This window comes from Capra hircus, chromosome 16, assembly GCF_001704415.2.
Source record: "Capra hircus breed San Clemente chromosome 16, ASM170441v1, whole genome shotgun sequence".
Classification (NCBI taxonomy): domain Eukaryota; kingdom Metazoa; phylum Chordata; class Mammalia; order Artiodactyla; family Bovidae; genus Capra; species Capra hircus.
In genome coordinates, this window is record NC_030823.1 from 1,669,643 (window position 1) to 1,689,291 (window position 19,649).

General features: G+C 40.4%; 1 protein-coding gene across 4 annotated transcripts in view; it reads left to right on the forward strand.

The window, feature by feature from the left end:
* MDM4 (MDM4, p53 regulator) overlaps positions 1-18,749 on the forward strand; it is a 50,557-nt gene extending 31,808 nt beyond the window's left edge. For 2 of the 4 annotated variants that reach the window (XM_005690390.3, XM_005690392.3), the window contains exons 9-11: positions 1,633-1,782; positions 2,420-2,500; positions 4,460-7,832. In XM_005690390.3, coding sequence (XP_005690447.1) covers positions 1,633-1,782; positions 2,420-2,500; positions 4,460-5,032 — 804 coding nt within the window. In that variant the 3' untranslated portion in view covers positions 5,033-7,832. Of the gene's footprint in view, positions 1-1,632; positions 1,783-2,419; positions 2,501-4,459; positions 7,833-18,685 lie in introns of those variants that run through there. The other 2 variants (XM_013970022.2, XR_001919267.1) reach the window with 2 other exon arrangements.

Below are 19,649 nucleotides of genomic sequence, written 5' to 3' on the forward strand. Positions count from 1 at the left end.
TAAGAATTCCCATTCAGTGCTAGGACTTTTCAGTGCCATCTATATGCATGCAATGCTCAAATCTGTCTCTTCAGCCCTGATGTCTCTCCTCAGTGCCCAGCTTCCACATCTAACTGCCTACTCAAAACTGGATGACCTGACATTCTCCATGTTCAATACAGAACTCTCGGGACTTCCCTGGTGGTCCGTGGCTAAGATTCTGTGCCCCCAAGGCAGGGGACCAGGTTTGATCCCTGGTCAGAAAATTAGATCCCATACTCTAGAACTAACAGTTTGCATGCTGTAAGTAATGATCCTGTGTGCTATAATTAAGACCTAGCGCAACCAAATAAATGTTTTTTAAATCCCAAAAGAAAGCTCTCGATATTTTCATTAAACATTTATTATTGTCTATTTGGCTGCGCCGATCTTAACTGCAGCATGTGGAAGCTTTAGTTGCAGCATACAAGCTATTAGTTGCCGCATTTGGGGTCTAGTTCCCTAACCAGGGATCGAACCTGGGCCCCCTGCACTGGGAGTGCTGAGTCCCAGCCTCTGGACCACCAGGGAAGTGTTTCCTTTTACTTACGTCTTCCTTCTACTCAGTTATTCTAGCCATGCATCCAGAGATTTCATTGATTTCTCTCTCTGTCATATACCGTATTCAGGTTGTCCACTCTGTTTCTAAAGCATACCTGAGATCTAGCCACTTTTTATTACTTCCATAGTCTAATCCATCACCATTCTGCTCTTTTATATGCCCCGTTGAGCTTCTTTGTGTTATTGTATTTTGTTTGTGTATCTATTGTCTGTCTGACCCCATTGAAATATAAGTCCAGGGCTTTTAATTGACCACTCTTTTCTATTGCTTTTATTGACCACTCTATTCCTATTGCTTAGTAAGTGGTACCTGCTTCGTATCTGACACATAATAGACACTATTTGTTCAGTAAATGAATGGACATATACGAATAAAATAATCAGTTGTCTCATGAATATTGTAGAAAAACATGTCATAAAGTATCCGTAGATGAGTGTGAAAATAAAGTTATATTTAAAGTTGTTTAAGAATTAAGAAAGAAGTGTTATATACCAGCTTTTCCTTGATAAAACAGAAGAATTCAGAAAGAGGATAGAGGTTTGCATTATCATCAGTATCTCTCATATTTCTTTAATAAACATCATTGAGTTACAGGGAAGAATATGTCACAATTAACAGAAAGTTGTCTAGGTCCTCAGATTGCCACCTGTGAAAAGGAATGTAGATGGATTTTATTTAGTTGAGCAGCTAAGAGTTTTTAGCTTTTAAGCACTTCATTGCTGTTTCTCTAGTGTTACTATTAAAATAGAAAATTCCTTGCCAAGTACTCTCATATCCACCCATTAGTCTATACATAGTCACTGCCAAGTAGATTATCTGTTGAATTAATAGAAATCTGCAGAAGAAAGGCGAGGATTCTTTTGAGATGTATGAGGACATTGACTTTTGGGCTCATCTACTTTGGTTCAACTGGCACCCCACTCCAGTACTCTTGCCTGGAAGATCCCATGGATGGAGGAGCCTGATAGGCTGCAGTCCATGGACTCGCAAAGAGTTGGACACGACTGAGCGACTTCACTTCCCAAAAACTGATGTTTGTTTTTCTCTGTTAGGATATAGGTACTGCTATTGTTTCAGACACCACAGATGACTTGTGGTTTTTGAATGAGTCAGTGTCAGAGCAGTTTGGTGTTGGAAAAAAAGTTGAAGCTGCTGATCCTGAACAAACAAGTGAAGAAGTAGGGAAAGTGACAGACAAAAAGGTACGTTGTGGAGGAATTTCACACTGATTGTGCTTATGTACACGTAGTATAGCTTGTTCAGATCGGTTCACCGGACACTGTGCTGCTTTGTGCAACAAATGACTCGTGTAATCTCCCCTTTTCATTTTTTAATACTTTACCCAGTTTTAAGATTTACATTAAGTTAACCAGGCCTGTCTTAAAAATAGGATAGGACTTTGTGGATCACAGAAGTGAGGTTTTAGTTTTTAGACTTTTAAAGTTTAGAAGACACCCCCCACATTTTCTCATGTAGTCCCATTTTATTCTGATGAATGCCTTCCTAGATTCTCAAGATAAACATCTCCATATTTAATAATTTACACCCTGATACTGTTTATTTAAATACATGAATTTGGGAACGCTCTCCCTTTCTGAATGCTGAAGAGATCTTTGGTAGCCCTTTTTGGTGCTTTTCAATCATTTATTCTACTGGAGTGTCAGCTAGGTATGTACAGAATCATGTTTTCGATCTCACGTATAAACTGTCTCATTTTTAAGTACTAGTGATGGAGGAAGAATGTGAGCTTTAAACTGAAGCTCTGTTCTTTTTGCTCTCAGGTAACAACCTCATCTAAAATACATAAACCTGGCTAATGAGATGTTTTTGCTTTCTCAGGTGATTGAAGTGGGAAAAAATGATGACCTTGAGGACCCTAAATCCATAGGTGATGATACTGATATAGAACTTACCTCTGAGGTATGAATTTCTAATAAGCTGTTTGACACTGCTCATGTCTTCAGAGGTTAATGTCCCAGCAGTTCACTTGTGTTGAAGAGTGCCCTTTCTCCCCATTTCTGTCTACTTTTCCTAGGTGGTAGGAGATGTTGGTTTCTTTATATCTTGTTAGATTTTTATTGGAAGTTGAGAAGAGAAGGGAATGAGTTGATCGAATGCTTTCCCTGCCTTGGGAAGAGGTGACTTAAATGCCCCTCTGTGTGCCTTTCTTCCTGCTTTCAAAGCCCTTTGGAAATCATGCAGTGGGTGCCTAGATTCAAAGGGGTCCTGTACTGCTTTTCCTGCCCAAAGAGACCTGTAAGCTATCTGAAAGTTTTTGTTAAGTGTTATACTTTTGATGCTTTCTTAACTAGAAACAAATGGAAAATGGCTTAATTTCCATGTAGGTTTATATGAATGAAGGGTTGCTAACTGAATTTTCATTAAGCTGTTAGGGAATAGGTTTGGATTTGTCTTCAGTTGGCCACTCAGGTTTAGACTCAAATGAATGCCTTGCTCGTCTCTTTCCATGCTAGCTCCCCATTGGCTCTTTAGTACTTTCTTCAGCTAACTCACTGCGGGAAGAAAGATGGCGGAGTAAGGTTAAGGAGGGGATTTTACAGTTTGCTGCTTGGGGATATAAAAATCTTTGGTTGTCTCTAGTGTTTATCCTGTGCCCTAGCTCCCACCCCACCACTGCTGACCATTATGGTAATTCATTGCAAATTATTTGTCTGTACATGGCTAAGTAATAGCGTCAGATATATTGGTCCATTAAGTGTTCTTGACCATAGTACGAATAGCAGAGGTAAGTGCTATCCTAATCAGATTTTTGAGAGTCTGGGGCCCAGGAAACCTGTTAAGCAAATAGACTATATTTCATCAATTCAGAGCTGCCATAGAATTTAATAAACCCTATTACTCTGTGTACTACTAAAAGAAGAAAAGTGATGCAGATTAGACTCTGACACACCATCAGTTATGAATTCCAAATCTTTATGAAGTTCCTTGCATATTTGTATTGCATTGCAGATGAGATCTGAGGATCTTAAAACTGGCAAGAATGTTCTGAGGCTTTCTGGAGAAGCATCCCAGTTTAACAAATGGTCATATCCCTGCCTCTCAGTATAGGCAGTTGAGTTGTGACTTCTAAACTTGAAGTGCTTGGCCTTTGTTCTGAAAGTAATCAAGTGAGCATGTATCAAATCATCGATCCTGTCAAAGCCAGGCAGTTGCCCACATTTAAACACACTTGACTGGTTCCAGGTAGCTACCTTTGAATTAAGCAAGGCATTTAAAATGCATTGCACTCTGGTATCTCCTAATTTGAATGTGGAGAAGTGGGGAAAAAAATTACCTGGCATTCAAGGACAGGAGCATTCATTTTTCAGAGTGTGATTTGGGCATACAGTTACCTACCTGTTCCTGAGAACAGTGAGAGAAGGAATAAATGTAGTGGTCGTCAAATATCAATTTCAGCTTCCTTTCTGACAGATTTCATAACACTTTTTAATCAGTAGTAAAGAATGGCATCTTGAGTATTACCTTTGCTTCCTCCTTTAGCCTCTTGCTGGGGAAAAGAGTAAGTTGTACAAAGAACGGCCTTTTTGTGAAAAGAAGGCAGTGGGTACAAGCAAACACTGCAGACTGCACCCAGACTAAATAGAAAGCTAAAGCAGCTTAACTTCCTGAAAGACAACTACGTCACGTTCGGCTTAAAGTGGGGATCATGTCACTATCGTTGTAAAGCTTCTCAAGATGTCCTTGCATGTAGCTGTAGACTTTGCTCAAGTTCTAGGCTAGAACTTCAGTGTCTGGTGTGAAATGCCTGGGTTCTCACTATCCTGGTGTGAGATGATGGAAATTTGGCCTACTCTCCCTTTCTCTCAGTATCATGTTTTCCACTGAGTGAGTACTAACTGGCTACATTTGTCTTTGTAGGATGAGTGGCAGTGTACTGAGTGCAAGAAATTTAACTCTCCAAGCAAGAGGTACTGTTTTCGTTGCTGGGCCTTGAGGAAGGATTGGTATTCAGATTGTTCTAAGTTAACCCATTCTCTCTCCACATCTGATATCACTGCCATACCTGAAAAGCAAGAAGGTGAAGGAATTGACGTCCCTGACTGCAGAAGAACTGTATCGGCTCCAGTTGTTAGACCGAAAGACACATACATAAAGGAAGAAAGCGCGAAACGTTTGGATCCTTGCAACTCGGTGGAGTTCTTGGATTTGGCTCATAGTTCTGAAAGCCAGGAGACGATATCAAGCATGGGAGAACAATCAGATAACCTTTTTGAACAGAGAAAAGATACAGAAAACATGGAGGATTGCCAGAATCTTTTGAAGCCATGTAGTCTGTGTGAGAAAAGACCACGAAACGGGAACATTATTCACGGGAGGACAGGCCATCTTGTCACTTGTTTTCATTGTGCCAGAAGACTAAAGAAGGCTGGGGCTTCTTGTCCTATTTGCAAGAAGGAGATTCAGTTGGTTATTAAGGTTTTTGTAGCATAGCTGAATCAGTGAATTACAGACAGATATTAACAGAGCTGGTCATGTGTCCTAATATCAGTATTGAGCGTCTCTACGCAGGGTGCCCATTTCATTTATTCATGTGAACTTTTATGTTCTAGGACATTTTTACCTCTAAACTTATAGTATCAGAGAATAAGTTCTTTAGAACTAAATTATCAATTTGGAGACTATTAACATTAAAAGAGAAGTTAATCAATTCTGTCTTCAAAGATGAGGGCCTGGGAGGGAGCAGTAACAGATAGAAATACATTCATTTTTATTTAATTTAATTTCTTACTGTTATTTTCTGGTAGGGAATGTTCTTGGGCATCAAAATCCAAGGTGGCTATTAGAAAGATACTAAAGCTATCAATGAAAAAGCATAAGTAATTAATGTATAAAGTAGATTACTTTATGTTGTGTGGTTGAGAGAAACGATTATTTTTGTAAAGTGCCTAGAACAGTGATATCCAACATTTTTGCTAACATACCTCAAAAAACAATTTTGAAAAAGTACATATGACTTTTTGCACCTTTTAAAAATTGAGGTGTAGTTAGCAAACAATAAAGTGTTGCCTTCTGCTGAGTTCTAGGCATCTCAGTAGCCACCTGGAGCAAGCAGTAGCACATCTCTGTCTCGCGGAATGTTCTCTTGGATCCTTTTCCAGGCAGCTCCTCCATCATTTCATGACTCTCACCCTTGATTAGTTTTCCTTTTGCACCTGTTGAATTTGACTTCTAAAGTTTTAAAATAACTCTAAGTACTTAAAGAGGATGTATCCAATATATTGCAGCTGTGCTTTAAATATATTTTTGCCAAAACCTTGGAGCTGTAGATTTGGCTGATTGAATTTATAGGAAAAGTCCTGTCATATAAACTGGCAAAGCCTATTCACATTATAAAACTAAGCAGCCAAAGCAGACTTCATTTTCAGTTGAAACGTTTGACTTTATATTTATTTTTTGGCCGCACTGTACGGCATATGGGATCCCTGACCAGCATGGAGACCCATGCCCCCTGCATCAGGAGCATGGAGTTTTCTTGCCGCTGAACCGCCAGGGAAGGCCCTGTTTGGCTTCATTTTTAGTTCAGGTGCGTGTGTTGCGTGCACCTGTGGCACAGCCGTCTCAGTTGCTTCTAAGACAGGCGCAGAGATTGTGACCAAAGCAATCTCTGCGGTACTCTGCCCTCTTTGTCTCCTGGGAGCCTGCTAGCGGTTTCTGTCTTTTTATTTGATGCCTCTAGTGGTTTTTTTTAATGTTCTGAGGTAATGCCCCATGAGATTCTAGACGGGTGAGAAGCAGCCTGCCTTCTGAAAATAGAGATTATAGCCATTGGGAAAAGGAAAGTATTTAAAGATCACTCTGAAGAGGTTTTATCTGAGCACATAAATATTAGGATAATACATATGGAAATTGAATATCTTTAAGTTGCTTTCCTTATAGATATTCCTATCTAGTTTCCCTATTGGAAAAAATTTTGGTGTATGCTTAGGGGTATGAATATTTTGAAGATCAAGGCCCTAAAATTATTAAAGTTAAGGATCTTAAGAATTAGCTTGGGTTGCTTGTTATAAGCCCAGCTCAACTCCCTGCCCCAAACACACACACCCACGCATTCACAGGTGCTGGTGCACACACAGATACAGACAGTAGAGCACAATCCCTTTATTTAGCATTATGTTTAGAGAAGTTTTGTTAAACCTGTAGAAATTAACTAGCACGCACTCATATACTCAACCTCTTATTTTGCACATGAGGCGGAAAGGATAAGTGACTGCTGAAAGTCACAGCTAGTGACAGAGCTCTTTCTGGAATCCAAGTCCCATACAGTAAATCTCTAAACCATGCTTTCTTCCTTCTCATTATTTGTTAACTGTTTGAACTGTGGTGTTTATTAAATTTGGAATAACCGATGGCCTTAAAATACTGAAGAATATGAGCTGCAGCCAACATAGGACTTCAGAGAGAATAGAGACTTAACCGTTTGTCCTCAAAGAGAAAAGGCAGTACATGTCCGCTTCTCGTACATAATCCGGTAAATCACTCCTCCCACTGGAAAGACAAGTACAGGCGGCAGAGGAACCTGAACTGTCTATCCAGTGTTTGTCCTCCTTGGGGGATGGAGCTTAGGTCTCTGGCTGTCTCCAGGCGTTAGGGACAAAGGTTTTTTCCCCTCAGTAAATAGAATCAGTCCCTCAAGTTCAGTGTTTCATTAGACTATGGTAAGTGCTCTAAAAATTTAGGAAGTTAGGTAACTTTATACCCCATTCCCCCCCCTCCCCGGCCCATACTGTTCTTCATGATAGTTTGATAGCTGTTGATTTTGTTTTAATTTTGCCAGGTTATTGCTTTTGCAAGTAAAATGAGGAATAGGGAAAGCTGGGATCTGCACTTGTACCCTATGGTCCCTCTTATATAAAGTTGAGTTTTTGAAGAAAGCTTAATAAATAGTCTGAAATTTTTATTTTTGTATATAGATATTTGCTGCTAATTTGGTGAATCCTTGCCTGTCCCAGAATTGTCTTACGTTACTTTTTTTTTCCCCTTGGATCACCTGGGTTTTTACTGTCCCCATTAGCTGTAAGTACTTTGCTTAGAAGATTTTAAACCACATTTGAGCTGAAAATATTTCAATAAATACACTTAGGTTTACTGCACCCCTACAAGAGTCTTGAACGACTGAAATGTTACAAAGAATTGTATCTGCAGAAGGAGGTGATATTTCTTTTGTAGCTTATCTGAAATCCAAGATGCTGCTTCTGCAGTTTGTTTCCCATCATCCAGGATCTTTGTTTTATTTTTAAAATATTTTATATCGGAGTGTAGCCAATTAACAATGTTATGATAGTTTCAAGTGCACAGCAAAGTGACTTAACCATACATATACATGTATCCGTAAGAATTGGCCTGTGATGTGGGAGACGTAGGTTTGATCCCTGGGAAGATCCCCTGGAGAAGGAAATGGCAACCCACACCAGTATGCTTGCTTGGAGAATCCCATGGACAGAGGAGCCTGGCGGGTTCTAGTCCTGGGGTCTCAAAGGAGTCAGACACAACTGAGTGACTGACGCTTTTCACTTCCTTCTACCCTGAGCTTCCCTCGCATCCAGGCTGCGGTGTGACCTTGAACAGAGCTCCTTGTGCTGTGCAGTGGGTCCTTTTTGGTATCCATTTTAAACATAGCAGTGTGTACATGTCAGTCTCAGAGTCTCTCATCATCCCTTCCCCCCACTTTTCCCTGCTGGTAACTAAGTTCTCTAAGTCTGTGAACTTGCTTCTGATTTGTAATTAAGTTTATTTGTATGATTTCTTTTCTGATTCTGCATGTAAGGAATGTCACACGATATTTCTGCCGTGTCATACAGCATCTCTGGGTCCGTCCGTGTTGCCGCAGATGGCGCTACTTCCTTCTTTTTAGTGGCTGAACAGTATTCCATTGTGCGTATGGACCACACCTCCCTTACCCACTCCGCTGTTGACGGGCGCTTAGGTTGCTTCCATTTTGGGGGCTATTGTAAACAGCACTGCAATGAACTCGGGGGGGCATGTCCTTTCTGGCCTGTTTTTCTCCGCATAGATTCCCAGGAATGGGATTGCAGGGTCATATGGTAGCTCTGTTTCTAGTTTTTTTAAGGAACCTCCATACTGTTCTTTGTAGTGGCTGTACCATTTTACATTCTCACAACAGCATAGGAGGGTTCCCTTCTCTCCACACCCTGTCCAGTATTTACTGTTTATGGATTTTTGATAATGGCCGTTGTGGCTGATGTGAGGTGGTAACCTCATTGTAGTTTTGATTTGCATTTCTCTGATAGCAGTGTTGAGCACCTTCTCATGTGCCTCTAGGCCATCTATGTCTCCTTCTGAGAAATGTTTGTTTAGGTCTTCTGCCCATTTTTGTTTGTCTTTTAATTAAGTTATTTTAAGGTAATTGTAGATTCACGTGCAGCTGTAGGAAACAGTACAGAGAGATGCCTTGTAATCTGTAGTAATTTCCCCCAATAATAACATCTTGAAAAGCTGTAGTATAACATCACAACCAGGATGTTGACATTGATGCGGTCAGGATAAAAAACATTTCCATCACTGCTGGAATCCTATAATCCTTTATAGACCTGTTATGTTCCTTATAACCCTATCCCCTCTTTAGCCCTAGAAATTACTAATTTGTTTTCCATTTCTGTGATGTTGTGACTTCAGAAATGCTCATGCATGGAACCATATGGTATGCAACCTTTTGGGATTGGATTTTTTTTTTTTTCCCAGCATAATTGCCTGGAAATACATCTGAGTTGTATATGTGAATAATTTGTTCTTTTAACTGCTGAGCAGCATTTTAGGATATAGCTATACTATAGTTTGCTTAATCATTCACTCTTCGAATGACATCTAGATTCTTTCTAGTTTTTGCCATTATGAAAAAAGCTGCTATAAGCATTTGTGTACATATTTTTGGACAAACTAAAGTTTTAATTTCTCTGGGATAAATGCTTAGTAATACAATTGATAAGAAGGTATGGTAAATGAATTTTAGCTTTTAAGAATTGCCAAATGCTTTTTCCTTAATGGCTATGCCATTTCACTTTCTCACCAGCAATTTAGGAGTGATCCAGTTCTCTGCATGATCACTAGAATTTGGTGCTTTCCCTTTCTATTATATAATATTTAATTTTAGTCATTCTGATAGATATGTGATGATATCCCGTTGTGGTTTTAATTAAAATTTTCCTAACCTTTTAATTGAACCTGAGACAGGTGAACCTGAACCATTTGTATGCCGTACGCATCCTCTTTGGTAAAGTGTTTATGTCTTTTGCCCATTTTCTAATTGCTTTCTTACTGTTGAGTTTGGGGTTCAGTTGCTCAGTTGTGTCCGACTCTGCAACCCCATAGACTGCAGCACGCCAGGCCTCCCTGTCCATTACCAACTCCCAGAGTTTACTCAAACTCATGTTCATTGAGTTGGTGATGCCATCCAACCATCTCATCCTGTCGTCCCCTTTTCCTCCCGCCCTCAATCTTTCCCAGCATCAGGGTCTTTTCAGATGAGTCAGCTCTTCACATCAGGTGGCCAAATTATTGGAGTTTCAGCTTCAAAGTCAGTCCTTCCAGTGAATATTCAGGATGGACTGGGAGTTCTTTTTATGCTCTAGGTATCAGTCCTTTGCTATATATTGGGTTTGTAAATATTTTCTCCCACTCTGTAGTTGGTCTTTTTACCCCTTTCAGAGGATCTTTCTCATAAATAGTTTGTAGTTTTGATAAAGTTCAGTTTATCAATTTTTCTGTATATATTTTGTGCTTTGCTGTCAAGTCTAAAAATTCTTTGTTTTAGCCCCAAATCTGGAATATTTTGTCCTTGTTTTCCGTAACAGTTTTGTGGTCTGATATTTTACATTTAAATCTGTGATTCGTCTTGCTTTAATTTTGTGTAAGTTGGGGTAATTAGATGAAGATTTTTCTTTTTTTTTTGTCTATGATGCCCTATTGTCCCAGCAGCATTTGATCAAAGACTATTCTTCACTTATTTATTTATTTTTAAAAACTTTTTATTTTATATTGGAGTGTGGTCAGTTAACAATATTGTGAAGTCAGGGAGTACTTTGGCTATTCAGGATCTTGTCTCTGTACAGATTTTAAGATTTTTTGTTCTAGTTCTGTGAAGAATGCCGTTGATGATTTGATAGGGTTTACATTGACTCTGTAGATTGCCTTAGGTAGTATAGTCATTTTGATACTGTTGATTCTTCCAGTCCACAGAGTGTGTTTCATTTTCCCATTTGTTAGTGTCTGTGACTTCTTTCATCAGCATCTTAACAGTTTTCAGAGTACAGGTCTTTTGTCTCCTTAAGTAGGTTTATTCCTAAGATATTTTATTCATTTTGATGCAATGGTAAGTAAAATTGTTTCTGGAATCTCTTTCTGACCTTTTGTTGTATAGAAATGCGAGGTTTATGTGCATTAATTTGTAGCCTGCAGCTTTACGAGCTTCGTGGATGAGTGCTAGCAGTCTCCAGGCCGTGTCTCGAGGATTTTCTGTGTGTAGCATCGTGTCACCTGCAGGCGGTGACAGTTCAGCTTCTCTTCCAGGCTGGATCCCTTTTATTTCCTTTTCTTCCAGTTCACCTTCTCTTCCAGTCTGGATCCCTTTTATTTCCTTTTCTTCCAGTTCACCTTCTCTTCCAGTCTGGATCCCTTTTATTTCCTTTTCTTCCAGTTCACCTTCTCTTCCAGTCTGGATCCCTTTTATTTCCTTTTCTTCTCTGATTGCTGTAGCTAGGACTTGCAAAACTGTTGAATAAAAGCGGCGAGAGTGGACACCCTTGTCTTGTTCCCGGCCTTAGAAGAAATGTTTTCAGCTTTTTTCCGTTGAATATAACGTTAGCTGTAGGTTTGTCAAATATGGCATTTATTATGTTGAGGTATGTTCCCTCAGTATACACTTTGTGGAGAGTTTTTATCATAAACGAGTACTGAATTTTGTCAGAACCCTTTTCTGCATCTGTTGATCATTGGGCTTCCCTGGTGGCTCAGATGGTAGAGAATCTGCCTGCTGCAATACAGGAGACCCAGGTGCCGTCTCTGGGTCGGGATGATACCTTGGAGAAAGGAATGGCAACCCACTCCAGTATTCTTGTCTGGAAAATCCCCTGGACAGAGGAGCCTAGAGGGCTACAGTCCATGGGGTCTCAAAGAGTCAGACATGACTGAGCAACTTCCACTTTATTGGGCATATGGCTTTTATTCTTCAGTTTTTTTTAATGTGGTGTACACACTGACTTATGAACATTAAACAATCGTTGCATAACTGCTTAGTAAATCCCACTCGATCACAGTGTATAACCCTTTTAATGTATTGTTGAATACGGATTTCGTGTATTTTGTTGAAGATTTTTGCGTCTGTGTTCATCAGTGGTATTGGCTTGTAATTTTCTTTTTGTGGTATCTTTGTCTTCTTTTGATGTCAGGGTGATGGTGGCCTTGTAGAATGAGTTTGGGGGTTTCCTTCCTGTCCAGTTTTTTGAAAGGGTTCCCGGAAGGATAGACATTAACTCATCTCTAAATGCTTAATAGATTTTGCCTGTGAAGTCATCGGGTCCTGGACTTCTGTTTGCTGAGAGTTTTTAATCACAGTTTTCAATTTCAGTGCTTGTGATTGGTCTGTTCATGTTTTCTACTTCTTCCTGGTTCAGTCTTGGAATGCTGGACCTTTCTAAGACTGTGTCTGTTTCTTCCATGTTGTGTGTTTCATTGGCATACAGTTGCTTGTGTTAGTCTCTTATGATCCTTTGTGCTTCTGTGATGTCAGTTGCAGCTTCCCCTTTTTCATTTCTAGTTTTATTGAGTTGAGTCCTCTCCCTTTTTTTTCTTTGATGAGTCTGGCTAAAGGTTTATCAATTTTGTTTACCTTTTCAAAGAACCGGCTTTTAGTTTCATTGATCTTTGCTGTTGTTTTCTTTGTCTCTATTCCATTTATTTTCTCTCTAATCATTGTGATTTCTTTCTTTCTACTATCTTTGAGGATTTTTTTTTTTTTTTTTTAAGCTTTGAGTTTTGCTTGTTCTTTCTCTAGTTGGTTTGGGTATCAGGTTAGGTTGCTTCTTTGAGATTTTTTTCTTGTTTCCTGAGGTGAGACTTCCATAGACTTTCCTCTTAGAACTGCTTTTGCTGTATTTCATAGATTTTGGATTGTTGTGCTTTCATTTTCGTCTGTCTCTAGATCTTTATTTTGTCTTTGACCTTTTTTCAGTGATCCATTGGTGGTTTACTAGCATGTTGTTTAGCCTCTACATGTTTGTTTTCTATAGTTTTTTTTCCTGCAATTTATTTCCAGTCTCATAGCCTGATGGTAAAAGAAGCTTGATATTCTTTCAGTTTTCTTGAATTTGCCGAGGCTCACCCTGTGGCCCAGCTTGTGGTCAGTCCTAGAGAGTGTTCCGTGTGCACCTGAGACGGGTGTGCATTCTGCTGGTTTTGGATGCAGAGCTCTATAAATGTCAGTTAAGCCCATCTGGTCTAATGTGTCAGGTAAGGCTTTGTTTCCTTGCTGATTTTCTGTGGGGTGTTAAACGCCCACCACTGTTGCGTGTTCCCGTCGGTTCCTCCCTGTATGGCTCTGGTGCTGTGCTTAGCCACTCAGTTGTGTCTGACTCTTTGTGACCACGTGAACAGGAGCCCGCCAAGCTCCTCTGTCCATGGGATTCTCCGGGTGAGAACACTGGAGTGGGCTGCCGTTTCCTTCTGTGTGGCTCTTGGTATCTGCCTTACATATTGTGGTGCTTCTGTGTTGGGTGCATTTATGTTTACAGTTGCTCTGCATTTCCAGTGTCTTCTTGGATTGACGCGTTGATCATTATCTATCGTCATCCTGTGTCTCTTATGTGCTCTGGGTGCTAAGTCGCTTCATAGTCTTGACTCTGCGACCCCATGGACTGCAGCCCGCCAGGCTCCTCTGTCCGTGGGCTTCTCCAGGCAAAAACACTGGAGTGGATTGCCGTGCCCTCCTCCAAGGATTCTTCCCAACTCAGAGATCGAACCTGTGTCTCCTGCATCTCTTGCATTGGCAGGCGGGTTCTTTAACGCTAGTGCCGCCTGGGAACTTAGCACAGTGTTTATTTTAAAGTCTGTTTTGTCTGATATGAGCATTGCTATTCCAGCTTTCTTTCGCATTTCCACTTTCATGGAGTACCTTCCTCCATCCCCCAGGATGTTTATTAAATGTTGTTTGGGAGCACAGCACAGCGAGTAGAACTCCTTGTGTTTCTCGGGTTAGGACGGGTTCAGTTCAGTTCAGGCGCTCAGTCGTGTCCGACTCTTTGCCACCCCATGAATCACAGCTCGCCAGGCCTCCCTGTCCATCACCAACTCCCGGAGTTCACTCAGACTCACGTCCATCGAGTCAGTGATGCCATCCAGCCATCTCATCCTCTGTCGGCCCCTTCTCCTCCTGCCCCCAATCCCTCCCAGAATCAGTCTTTTCCAGTGAGTCAGTTCTTCACATGAAGTGGCCAAAGTATTGGAGTTTCAGCTTTAGCATCATTCCTTCCAAAGAACACCCAGGACCAGTCTCCTTTAGACTGCAGTCTCCTTGCAGTCCAAGGGACTCTAAAGAGTCTCCTCCAACACCACAGTTCAGAAGCATCAGTTCTTCAGCTCTCAGCTTTCTTCACAGTCCAACTCTCGCATCCATCCATACATGACCGCTGGAAAAACCATAGGGATCCTAAAAAGGGCTAAATAAAGCTATCAGAGCAGGGCTTTACCTGCAGTAAGTTTTAAATCATCTTCTTGATCTATTTTTGATTTTGTTCTTTTTTCAGTGTCACTGTGGTACAGATAAGCAAGACGTGGTTTGTGTGTTAAGACTTCATAGTTATTGCTATATGATGATGCAACCTTGACTTCCAAACACTAGCATTTAGTTTGTAATTAGGGTGATTATGATGCTCTGGCTTTCTGGAGACAGGGCCAGTTTACTTCTGTTTTTCAGCATCTTACACAGGTTTTCTCTTTCTCTCCATTTTCACTTTCAAACGTCTTCTTTTAGACATTAAATTATTATGGTCCTAGTTATAGATAAGGCATGCTTTGCTTGAAATCTTAATTGTGTGGAAAAGATCTGTTAAAGTAGGTGTCAGTGGAGTTTATTGTTTCCACTGCGTTACACCATAGACTTGTGATTAATGAGATCATCCCACATTAGCATCAGATTTCTTATTTTAGTTATTTAAATTAATATTTATGACCGTGTTATCCCAGACAGAATGTTCAGACCAGAAATGACAAATCCTTAGAAAAGCAATGAATTTCTAGTTTATAGCTAAAAATGTCTCCTGCCTCTTATTAACTCATTTTACTTGCACTCTACTTACAATCCTTGGTGTGCTTGGTACTTAGAATCCTTGGTATGCTTTTGTATTTTATACTTAATCAGACTTTATCTTAGAGCAACGCTTTAAGTTGATATTAACATTTCTTCAGAGCACATCTATGGAATATCATAGATTCCCAATCCTAGACTTGAACAATGGATCAGCGTCCAGACAGACCAGCTACTAAACTGCCATAAACTTGTCTTAAGATTGAATCACTGCCAGGCATTTGAAATATTCAGTTGTGTTTTAGTGATATTTATGTATTAAAGCTGTGTGTAATGCTGTATGCAATGTTGTTTTGTAAGAGCTTACTTTTAAAGATGAGGATCTTATTTTTAGGTAGCCTGTTTTTGAAATGTTCTTTGAATGCAATGCTGGCTTCTTTGATAGTTGCTAAGGGGAAATATGTGAACTGTTGGATCAGTGTATCTGCAGAGCTATTGTAGTGTTATTGCTTGGTTTTTCTTTTAGAAAGTAGGAAACTTGTTAACCAACTATTTGGTTTCTCCCCACAGACAATTATAATCTTCTGAAAGTATGATTTCCTCCTTTCTCTCTCTTTGCCACATTTCATGGCATGTGGAACTTCTCCAACCAGGGATTGAACCCGTGCCTTCTGCGCTGGAAGCACGGAGTCTTAACCACTGCCAGGGAAGTCCGTGAAAGTGTATGATTTTAGATACTGTGAATCTGTTGTTTTCCATTTAGCCAAATACCTGCTTAAATTGCTCATGTCCTGAAGAAGCATTCATTTTGACAGCTCTCTCATTTGTGGGTGTTTATGTATGCGCATACACTATCAAGACCGTTAATGCTTTTGCTAACACTGGCTGTGGACCAGGTGATTTTAGAATCTGCACTTCAAAGATAAAGAGACCGGCAAGCTCTCCCCTGTGCCAAAAATACCATATACAGTGTTTACAAATGTCTAGAATTTTGCACTGCCATAGGGTACCTGAGGCTACTTTACTGGAATTGTCCACATTTGTGATTAGCTGAGTTGCAGTTTAGCGTATGAGGAGAAATATTGGAGACTCCAAAGCTAAACTGGAAATGGAGATTATCTGAGGTGGTGGTTCAGGTGACCCCCCCCAGACCTAATCTGGGAACAGTTTTTTCCGTATCGTCTTGGGATATTCTTTTTCTTGATAGAGCGTTCCTTGCTTGCCATTACTGTATTCTTTATTTAGCAACCAGATCTCTTTTTCTTCCGTGGGAAAATGTCCTATTAGTATTTTGAGATAGATCTTTTAATGCAATGAATGTGCAATCCCAAATAATGCCACTGTTGGGGAACGTGGTATTGTTAAAATATTATAATAAGCTTACACTTGGGGTTTACTGTACTTCTCTCAAGAGCCTTTTGAATGACTGGAATGTTACAGAGAAAGAAGTGTTCAGAAAGAGGTACTTAGTATTTCTTGGGAGCTTACCTGAAATCCAAGATGCTCCTTCTGCAGGTGGTTTTTCTTCACTGGGGATCTTTATTAAATGTCATCTTGGAGGATAGCCCAGCAGGTAGAACTGCTTATTTCTTGGGGCAGGATGGGTCAAGAACCCTAACAAGGGCCAGATGGTGCTGTCAGAGCAATTCCTTTCTCAGTTGCTGTCGTTTGGTAAATATTTGTTGTAGTTGCTGTAGTTTGGTAAATGGTTTATTGAAAACTAATATTATTAAAACATTTTATCAGAATATCTAGTTTCTTATCCCAAGGGTTTTCTGGTTTTTGTTTTTAAACAGTAAGTACTTTGTTGTCAGACATTTCCCATTCCATCCTGTTGTTCTTTTTCCTTGGAATTCAAAGTTATTACCTACTTCTGGATATTGCTTTTATACCGAAGGCCTCTCTGTATCACCTCTTGGACAGTTGTAACTCCAGTGTCTTTAGATAATATTCCTCTTTTCCCGTCAGTCCTGGGGGATGTTTCTCCTGCAGAATTAGGTGGTGGAATCTAGCAATAAGAAGCAAAGAGATGACTTCAGAGCTACTATCTATTAAAAACAATTGTGGTTGAAGATCTGTGTATATGAACTGTTCATTTCATCAGTGTGTTGGAGTGTAGGTGCTTAACGATGTTGTGTTGGTTTCAGGTGTTCAGCAAAGCAGTTCAGTTATACCTATACATATATCTGTTGTTTTTCAGTTGCTTCCCACTTAAGTTGTTAGATAATATCGAGCAGAGTTCATTTTATTTTGCTTTAACTTTTTACTTAATATTAAGTATATTGGAGTATAGCCGATTAACAGTGTTGTGACAGTTTCAGGCGCACAGCCATACATATGCATGTGTCCATCCTTCCCCAGAGTCCCCTCCCATACAGACTGCCACCCAGTACTGAGCAGGGTAGGTCCTGATTGGTTGTCCATTTACATATAGAACTGTGTACATTGTCCCCCTACAGTTTGCCTCATTTTTTCTTTTTCATAAAGAATCAAAATGCCTCATTTAGTTTTTTCTTTTCCTTGCTAGAAAGTTACAGAAAATGTTTTTTAAAGGAGTGAAATGTTTCTGGCCTCAGCACCTAGCAAGGCAGCCTCTTAAATAGGACTCTCTTCTAGTCTATAGCTAGGCACTGTTAAGTGCTTCTTGGATAGAGATAAGGATTAAAATTATTCTACCATCATGAGTCCTAATCTTGACCTTAAGCCTCAGTTTTTCTCATCTGTAAAATGAGTTCACATACTACTCTTTCTACCTCATAGTTTGCTGGGACTAAGTGTGGGGAGTAATAGAACCTCTGATTGCCTTGAAGAAGATACTAGAAGTTATTAAGCTTTTGGTAGACCACGCTCTGGGGTGTATATTCAGAGGAAGCTGGGCTCCCCATTGTGCCTGCCTAGTAGAGCCTACGATGCTTCCTTTTACCCATGCCTCTAGCTTATGTACCCTTTGCTTCACATGGTCTCTTGTCTAGAAGAGTTCTGGCCCTAGGTTCTGAGAGAACTGTGTATGTAAATTCGGGCAGTAGCTACAACTGCCTTGCTATGGTCTTGATATAAAAAATTGTCTTACATGCACTTGAATAGGTGGCATAAAATGCAGTCAGTATATAGAAATCATGCAATTTTCCAAATAACATCTAATTAGGTTGTCATAATTAATAATAGTAGCAAATATGGTGGGAAAAAAAAACTTTGAAACCAGCCTAGAACGTGAAGAAAGGAAATATTTTCATGAGTTCTTGCCTAATCTTTATAAGCGTCACTAAGTTGATAGCTCTGTATCTTTTTGCACTATGTATTTGATTTTGTTGTGCTTTTTTCTGTATTAAATTTTTTTTGTCATTTTGTGGTGTCATTATTACGGAAATACAGAATTGTTTTTGTATACAGCAAAATATTGTTTTCTGTCTTTGAATTTGTGTCAGACCACAAATTTGGTCTGACGGCAATGAATGAAGAGAGTAGCTTTTGCAATAGAAGTTATTGTACTTAAAAACAACTTTTAATCCCCCCACCCCCAGTCATACACACAATTAACTATTAATAGAGTAAGTGTTCCAGTACTCTTGCCTGCAAAATCCCATGGACAGAGGAGCATGGTAGGCTGCAGTCCATGGGGTCGCTAAGAGTCGGACATGACTGAGCGACTTCACTTTCACTTGTCACTTTCCTGCATTGGAGAAGGAAATGGCAACCCACTCCAGTGTTCTTGCCTGGAGAATCCCAGGGATGGGGGAGCCTGGTTGGCTGCCGTCTATGGGGTCGCACAGAGTCGGACACGACTGGAGCGACTTAGCAGCAGCAGCGTAAATGTTATATTTCATTTTTAGGTTCCCAATCTGGAAGGAATTGCAGAGAATTTTTTATTAGCCTTCCCTGGTGACTCAGATGGTAAAAAATCTGCCGGCACTGAGGGAGACCTGGGTTCCATCCCTGGGTAAGAAGATTCTCTGGAGAAGGAAATGGCAACGCACTTCAGTATTCTTGCCTGGAAAATCTCATGGACGGAGGAGCCTGGCGGGCTATTTCAATTTTAGGTTCCTAATCTTGAAGGTAACCTCAGAATTTGCAGAGTATTCTTTATTAATAACTTGAGCTAAGGCAGTGAGTTGTGGAGGTTCCCCCTAGAGCCCTGAGAATTAGAGCTCATAGAGCACCTGCGTGTCTAGAGTGATTTAAGGCAAGCCGCCTTCTGGTCCCAAGACTGCCTGACTCTTCGGAACCCATGAATACGTCAACCTGTCTGCCACCCTCTGCTAGTGATACAGAGATTTCGGGATTGCCCTTGAGTTTATGAAGGGGCACCAAGTGCAGGATTCTGTTTCATTGTGGTTTTGAATTAAGGCTTGTGTGAGAGGTACTGAGGGCTTGTCACAAAGAATTCACTAATCACTTGTATGCTGAGCATGTGCTGGGGTCTCTAGCAGGGATCCTAAACTTTTGGGGATTACAGCCCTCCTTGAAAAGCCTGTGAAACTTAGGAAATCTCTTGTTAAAAGTACATTTCACATTTACTTTCAGGAGCTTCACTGAAACTAGTCTGTGACCGCACCCGCCACCCCCTGCCCTCCCCAGGTTCTGTTCTTTGGAGGGATATCAGAAGTGAAACGTGTCCATAAAGAGTTTGGCTAGCACACATGCTGAGGCCTAAGGCCGTTAAGGTGGATAAAGCTTCTGGTCAGCTGTCCTGAGCTTACATCTATCACGTAGTTGGCACAGGCTGGCACTCGCACAACTTCCGGGAGCACAAATGAGGTGCCCTAGAGATAGGTGGCGGGCGCTTGTATGAGGAGC